The sequence below is a fragment of the Macrosteles quadrilineatus genome, unplaced genomic scaffold (assembly GCF_028750875.1).
Source record: "Macrosteles quadrilineatus isolate MER2022 unplaced genomic scaffold, UCM_ALF_1.0 Scaffold_4__1_contigs__length_99947679, whole genome shotgun sequence".
In the NCBI taxonomy this organism is placed as follows: Eukaryota; Metazoa; Arthropoda; class Insecta; order Hemiptera; family Cicadellidae; genus Macrosteles; species Macrosteles quadrilineatus.
This window is the reverse complement of record NW_026542597.1, coordinates 46,427,188-46,434,939: the sequence shown is the minus strand read 5'-3', so window position 1 is coordinate 46,434,939 and position 7,752 is coordinate 46,427,188. Positions and strand designations below refer to the sequence as shown.

General features: G+C 37.0%; 1 protein-coding gene across 1 annotated transcript; it reads left to right on the top strand.

Annotated features, from left to right (window-relative positions):
* Positions 1-4,453: 4,453 nt before the first annotated feature.
* LOC128992900 (uncharacterized) lies at positions 4,454-6,237 on the top strand. Its single transcript, XM_054416645.1, has 3 exons — positions 4,454-4,542; positions 5,379-5,652; positions 6,190-6,237. Exons 1-3 carry the CDS (start codon positions 4,454-4,456, stop codon positions 6,235-6,237), a joined length of 411 nt encoding a protein of 136 aa, XP_054272620.1.
* The last annotated feature ends 1,515 nt before the right edge of the window (positions 6,238-7,752 follow it).

Here is a 7,752-nt window from a genome sequence, read left to right as displayed (position 1 = left end):
TAAATACACTGTACTATATTTTTAGGGTATCTTTGCATTATTTTCCCTTGTATGATCGTTAAAGAAATAAATTATAATAATACGTAGAGCGTAATCTTCACCATTACTTTTGAAAGGTCATTAATACGAAAGATCACAGTTAAATCACTTCCTATTTAAAATATTCGCCTCATTTAACATTCCTTTAATGGTTCTAATCCTTTCAATAAAGCAACCCTCTCTCTCTGTTCACAAAATACCACCGTCAAGTCTTTCTCTTATTGTGATCTACAACAAACAATAGAGGGTTCCTTCAAAGCTGTAGGGGAGTTGGAAACGTAAAGCGTAATTATGATGATGCCTTAAATATTTTTTTTTTCTAAGCCAACTATAACTAAACTATTTAGAGAGATACGCGAAAGAGTTTTTCTTTTGCAAGCAAGATGATAAAATATGTTGGTTTTTGCCATTTTAACTGCAAAGTAGTTGTAGCAAAACTCTTTAAAAAGTATAACTTTCGGTTTCCATGTTTAGTCTCTGATTTCATACATAGATAGTTGGCTTTACACGTAGATATGTTATCTCCTACAAGAGAGAAAATAAACTTTGACTAATTATACAACAAGACATTCCATCCCCATTAGAAATGTGTAGCCAGTTTTTAATCGATATCGTCGTAGTTGATGTGAGCAACCTACAGATTATGCTGATCTAAATCACAAATTTCTGTCAAATACACAAACTCTTTAACCCATCAACTTGGTCAGCAACAATGAATAAGGTATAACAAATTAGTTTAGACATTAGTGCATTCTGTGACTAGTTCACATAATTATGTTCTTTTTAATGATAAATTGGCTACGCTGTTCCATGGTAGATCTACCATGATGGTAGGTCTACTTCAGAATATAATAGGCAATGAAATAAACTAACCGTTCCTGAATCATGTAAAACACAACAAACATACTTATACTGTAATTAAATTAAACATATTTAATGTTTTGCCCTATAATATTTAAATTTTCTCCGACAATTAATACCGGTTATGTATAATCTTTGGTTAAATATGCAATACTACTCTTACTTCTTACTTATTCTCAGCTTTAAGGAGTGAAACTTAATTGCACTTTGCCCCACAGTCTTTTTGTGATAAAGTAACACCTTTAATGTTGAATCCTCAACTAAAATATATACATATATTGCAAGGCATCCGTGAATGTCTACACAGTTCTTACCTGTGGTAAATTTGTAGCCCATTTTTGAATAAACTAAACCACTTGATTTAATGAAGTCTGCATCGCTGTTTTAATGAAATGTTCGTCTTCATATATTCTTATGTATTTAAGATCAAGTTAATTACTAAGAACAAATTTCTCCTAAGTTGCATCTATTGTAATCTCTTATAGATTTTGTAGCTAAAGGAGACATTTTTAATTATTAACTTTGAGTGAGTATAGTGTTACTCATCTAGTCTGTGCGTGACAGTGAATCGTCAACGATATAGGGGGATAACGATAAGACTGTTAACTACCAAACTGCGTTCACGATCCCCACCCTATCTATTTCCTCGGCCACACCCTCCTCGATGAGAATGATTGATTTTTTATTGATTTGATCTTTAGCTAATTACCAAAAGGATCCTCTTAAGGTCAGCAGTCTAAATAAACTTTAGTAATCATAATTTTATTAAAAATATTCACATAGAAAACTGAAACTTTAATCAGGTAAATCCAGCTGTGTGCCAGCTGTTTTATTCGAAAGCTATAAGAGATACCAAAAAAATGTTTAATTGTCACTGCCTTGGATGTTTCATTTTAAAAATTTTGGTCAAGCTGAAAAAATAATTGTAGTCTCCATTTTTCCAATATGGCCACCAACTTAGATTTTTCTTATGAAGACCCTATATTTTATGATTGATTTAGGAAGTAAAGACCATTTAAAAACGTTTGTATTCTTAGCATTCGTTCTCTAAGACTACTCATTAAGGAGCTACATGGCGCAGAATGTATACAGAAAGTAATTTTTCTTAGTTTTAACTAGCTGTAACTCACAAATGAGTAGTTTTAGAGAAAAAAAATCAGATAAACGTTTTTAAATGGCACTTACTTTCTAAGTAAATAATAAAATATAGCATCTTCCATAAGAAAAATCAAAGTTGATGGCCATATAGGAAAAATGCCGGATAAAATAATTTTTTCGGCCAAATATTTTAAATAAGAAATCCAAGGCAGATACAATTAACATTCTTTTGATATGTCTTATAGCTTTCAAATAAAACAGCTGGCACATTTATATCAATCACCATGTATACATTTATTACATAGTAAAAATTATACATTATGACACCAATAAATTGTTAGTTCTTCCCATATTAAAATTACATATCTTGAGGCCTCTTTAACAAACCACTTTCATTTATTGCACCTATTTAGCAACAAATTCTATTACTTTTTACCATAACTGTATTTGCTTTCGAGTTCATGACGATATAATATGTATAAATAAATATTGGTTGTTGAGAGCTAATGCTGCGTTGGCGTTTTCTCAGCCAATTTAGCCAATCTTTTTACTGCTTGAACTCTGTACTTAAATATTGCAAACATTTTAAGCTAACTACTTTAGGTGATCTGATGAGTATCTTAGTAACCTAAACTCTACGGTCAGTACCACAAAAATAACTCAATGAGATCATACTAACCACTTATTTTATGTTTCGTCAAATTATTAAGTTTAGTATTCGATACCTTTTTTTATACGTAAAGGTTAAGGCTACCAATAAATAAGTAACTCAACTAGCAGTAGCAGCTTGTATTAACTAGCGGTATTGTTATTATTAACCTCGCATTAATTTTGGGTTTTTTCTTGTCCTAGGAACCCGGGATTGTTTTTTACATTTTCATAGGGGTGCGGCATTGGTGATTTTTTTGTAATGGGGGGACTTTTAAGGAAGTTTGGGGCTTGGAAAGAAAGTTGGGAAGCTTTTTGGAAAATTATGGTGGACTTTTAAGAAAATATAACTTTAATTAGAAGTTAACGTCTATATGTATGACAAATAAAACAATACATGCTTACTGTATTTTATATTTTTTACGGTATAATCAAGTATTTTGTGAATAATACCCTTAAAAAGGTTTAAATACCTGCTATCAAGCAATCCATTTGGATTGCTTGATAGCAGGTATTTAAACCTTTTTAATATTATTTGGCAATCCGGAGGCTACGTCCACAATGAAAATAATACCCTCTTTCATAAGAGGGATGATTAACAGATTATAGAGTCAAGTTTCGTTTCAATAAAAAAAAACTGCAGTAGAGGAGATGAGAGTATTAACTACAACCCCATCTACTGACTAATGATGTGGGAAGTAAAGACAAGGTCTAAAGCTCCCTTCAACCCTTAATCTGATTAATCACTTTTAAATACTATTTTTATATTCAAATATAAAAAGGCAAGACTGGCTTCTTAACAGTATGTACTATTTTAGTAGTAGCAGTTATTTATAGAAATATCTAGGATTCTCAACGTACTTGAATGTAATATAGAGTGAATAGGGTAATAATATGAGACAAAAAAGTGTGTAACCAATTTACGTTATTTTTTGTTTTAATTACATAAATGTATAATTTTCTGGAGCAAACATTTTTAGAATCCGACTAGAGGCAGGACTTAGCAAAGATCAGAGTCAGTTTGGACATGTTCTGTTCACAGACCATTACTCACTGACTTCAATCTTATTACAAACCAACAGACCGAACGGGTTCTTAGAGATCGATCTTTAAAAAGCTTCTCCAAAGCTTTAAGCTCTGAAAGAAAATATATCATGTATAAAACTAAACACATGATGTGTGTTTTCTATGCTAAAAATAGTATAAAATACACATAGTTTTATACAATATATTCTTTTCGGAAACGAAGTACGATGTTTACATTAGTTTTTCATTTGAACTGTGGTCAAAATTGATAGTCTAAATAATGCAGGCAAGCAGTTTGACTCAGGAGCGTGAAGTTTGGCAAGGAAAGGAAAAGTTAGTAATTTGGTTAGGCAGTGGCAAGAGAGTTAATGTCCTTAAACTTTTGATACTTGAGTTTTGATACTTTAGAATAGTAGCCTGATATTTTTCTGTATAGCAACATTTAATTGTTTTTAAATTCTTTAATAACCATTGTTCCAAACTAAATTATGGTTTACATTGGTAATCAATTCTAAATATAATAGCCATAAATATAATTTCATACTAAAAGACAATTTCAAAAATAAGAGTGGACATTGAATTATATTTCTTTCTAATTGGGATGGAAACACCACTGGGTGCGTATGTTTACTGAAATATGAGGAAGGATGAGTGTAGAATGAATTGAGAAGCCTTTTGTAGGAGTTTTGCTTACTAATACTACACGTCAAAGAAATTTCAGCTGTTTCATTAGCCAAGATCATTAAAATATAATGTACAACTATCCAATGAACAAACAAAGATGATGGACGATGTCCCACTCTTCACTCATGAGGAGCTGGAGACTGCCGTTTTATCCCTAAAAAATAACAAGGCTCCTGACCTGATGGGGTACCTGGCGAGGCTCTTAAGAAGGTTTTTTCAATCAATCCCCTGATTCTTCTGAGCATGTACAACGCCTGCCTAGCAGAGGGGGTATTTCCGTTGTGCTGGAAAAAAGCTAGGCTCGTGCTCGTAGGGAAGGGGAAAGGAGACCCAGAATTGCCGTCCTCTTACAGACCCCTTTGCATGTTGGATACGGCTGGGAAAGTCCTAGAGAAGTTGATCCGTTCCCGACTGAATTCAGCCGTGGTTGCTGCGGGGGACCTGAGCCCTCGCCAATACGGCTTCAGGAAGGGGCGATCAACGGTCGACGCTATTGAGGAGGTGAAGCAAGCCGTGATGAGAGCTGAGGATTTTAATCACTACTCTCGTAGGGTTGTGCTGCTCGTTACACTCGATGTGCGAAACGCATTTAATTCTGCAAGATGGTGCGATATGCTGGACGCTCTGGAGAACAACTTCCACGTCCCGGCATACCTCATGCGCATTATAGAGGATTACCTCCGGTTCCGCCTCCTCATGTATGATACTACAGAAGGCCCGCGGACGATGAGTGTCACTTCTGGTGCTGCCCAAGGTTCCATACTTGGCCCGGACCTCTGGAACGTTGCCTACGACAGCCTCCTTAGGTCTGAAATGCCTGAAGAAACCGTTTTAGTTGGGTACGCAGATGACATTGCAGCTTTAATAGCTGCTCGTAGTGTTGAGCTGGCCCAGCTAAAATTAAACCGAGTCATGCGAACTATAAACGCATTGATGGCAGATCACGGTCTCTCACTCGCGCTGAACAAAACTGAGATCGTGATTCTGACCAAAAAGCGGATTGACACCATTGTGCCGTTGAGGGTGGGGGACGTCGAAGTCCAGTCCGTTCGTGCCGCCAAGTATCTTGGTGTCATGGTGGACTCTAAGCTTAGCTGGCGGGACCAGATATTCCGAACGGCGGACAAGGCTGCTAAGGTGATCTCTTCTCTTAGCCGGTTAATGGCCAATGTCGGAGGTCCTCGTTCCAGTCGCAGAAGGCTGTTGATGTCTACAGTTCAGTCTGTGCTCCTGTATGGTGCGGAGTTGTGGGCAGACGCGCTCAATAAGGAGGTGTATAGGATGCGGCTTGCCAGAGTGCAGCGTCAGGCAGCACTCAGGGTAGCATCCGCCTACCGAACAGTGTCTGAACCTGCCATCTTGGTGGTTGCTGGAGTAATCCCCGTCAAACTTTTGGCGGCGGAGAAGAAAGCGATTTATCAGCGGCGTGGAGAGGACCATGCAAAAATGCAGGAGCGCAACCGCACCTACCAGCTCTAGCAGGAGAGCTGGGAACAGGAGTCGCGGGGACGCTGGACCAGGAGACTGATTCAGCAAGTCCAACCATGGGTTGACCGACGGTATGGTGAGGTGGACTATTACCTTACCCAGTTTCTGACAGGTCACGGGTTTTTTCGGTCGTACCTGTTCAGGATGGGCAAAGCCGTGTCACCCGATTGCATCTACTGCCCAGGCACTCCCGACGACGCGGAGCACACCTTCTTCCGCTGCCAGCGTTGGGAAGGTTCCCGCCTGGAGGCTGAACAACATGTAGGGCAGTTGTTGGTGGACACGGTCATTCCGATGATGACGGAGGGTGAGGACAATTGGACCTGTATGTCACATTTCGTCCAGGATATTCTCCGCACAAAGAAGCTAGAGCTTGACCGAGATGCGGTCTAGGTCATAAATAAATTGAATGCCAGAAACGGCGCGAGCCCTGAGGGCTTAGGTCACACGTTGACCTGACCTGAAGTAATGTGACAAACAATCCCAGGTCTGTGTCCAACAGAGTAGAGGGGTTTTTTTAGTGAGTAGTCTGACAAGCTCAGGAGTCTCACACTACAGGCTGGCTACCTGTGTGCGTAAAAGCATTTTTACCTCCTCTCCCTTATATATATATATATAAAAAAAAAACAATGAACAATGACAGTTGTGTCAAGTTTCGAATCTTCTAAAATCTGAATAAATGGGTTACTTTTAAATGCAAGTTACCAACACAATACATACCTTACAATAGCAAGTATTTAGGTACACAGCATACCTCACAATATGAGCGCTATCTTGTCTCAAGGGAGCAGTGGAGATATAACGATGTCGTAAATCCAGTTATCAGATCTGAGGAGACAATGTTTGTATATGGAGCTGACACGGCTGCAATTTGACAATGGTTTCACCCTTAGTCATTCAACACCTCTATGACAAAATATGTATATATTTATCATCCTATTTTTACAACTAACAAGTATTTTCAATTGCATTTTCGTTATTTTGATTTAAAGAGCTAAAAACTCAATATTTAAAATACAGAAAGATATAGTGCAGAACCTATTGTAGAAAAATATATATTGTGGTAGCAATATGTAATGAAAATTTAACCTCACGTACAGTTTTGTACATTGGACTAATACTATATGCTTTTCTACTTATGTTAGGTTAAGAATGTATTGTATAAGTTGACCATTAAAACCTGCCTGTAATTATTTATTGCCTGCCAGTCTTTCTGAAAAATTAACTGATACCTACAACATATGTTTTGTTTTTATTTAAAAATATTGTAAATATTATCATTGATTGTTCCCTTTGTAAAAATACAGATCAGTTTAATAATTGTCCTTGTCTTTAATATTTTTAACATTTGGTGCCGAAACTCGTATAAAATTTCATGTTGACAGCCTCTGAATCGCTTTTTTCAATAAGTGAATGAATGGTTTAATTACCTTTACTGTCAAAGCGATCCTTGTAGTCTTAATAGGCTACTGCAGTTTCGATGACCTTTTCATGGTATCTTCTTCAGGCTATAGGGACATCATCTTCGTTCGTTTTCACGAACACGTCATTAAAACCATTGAACACACGGACACGAACACGAAACATTTAAACGACACATTAAACATAAAACTGTACAAATACTGGGACGGCAAGAGTGTGTGGTGGCGCATGCGGACGGCTGGTCTAGACTACCGGTTGTTTATGAATTGTTGAAGATGATGTCCCTATAGCCTGAAGAAGATACCATGAAAAGGTCATCGAAACTGCAGTAGCCTATTAAGACTACAAGGATCGCTTTGACAGTAAAGGCAATTAAACTATTCATTCACTTATCGTATAAAATGTCTACCAGGAAATCTTCTAGAGTCAAGAAATTACCTGACAGGTATACTCCTTCAATTGATGACTTAAATACTGAAAGGAATT

Excerpts from the sequence above, each read along its gene's own strand:
- LOC128992900 (XM_054416645.1), top strand. The coding sequence starts at position 4,454 with ATGATGGACGATGTCCCACTCTTCACTCATGAGGAGCTGGAGACTGCC. Across the intron at positions 4,543-5,378 it reads AAGGCTCCTGACCTGATGGG|GGTGGGGGACGTCGAAGTCC; the intron begins GTACCTGGCGAG and ends TGTGCCGTTGAG. Across the intron at positions 5,653-6,189 it reads ATAGGATGCGGCTTGCCAGA|GATATTCTCCGCACAAAGAA; the intron begins GTGCAGCGTCAG and ends CATTTCGTCCAG.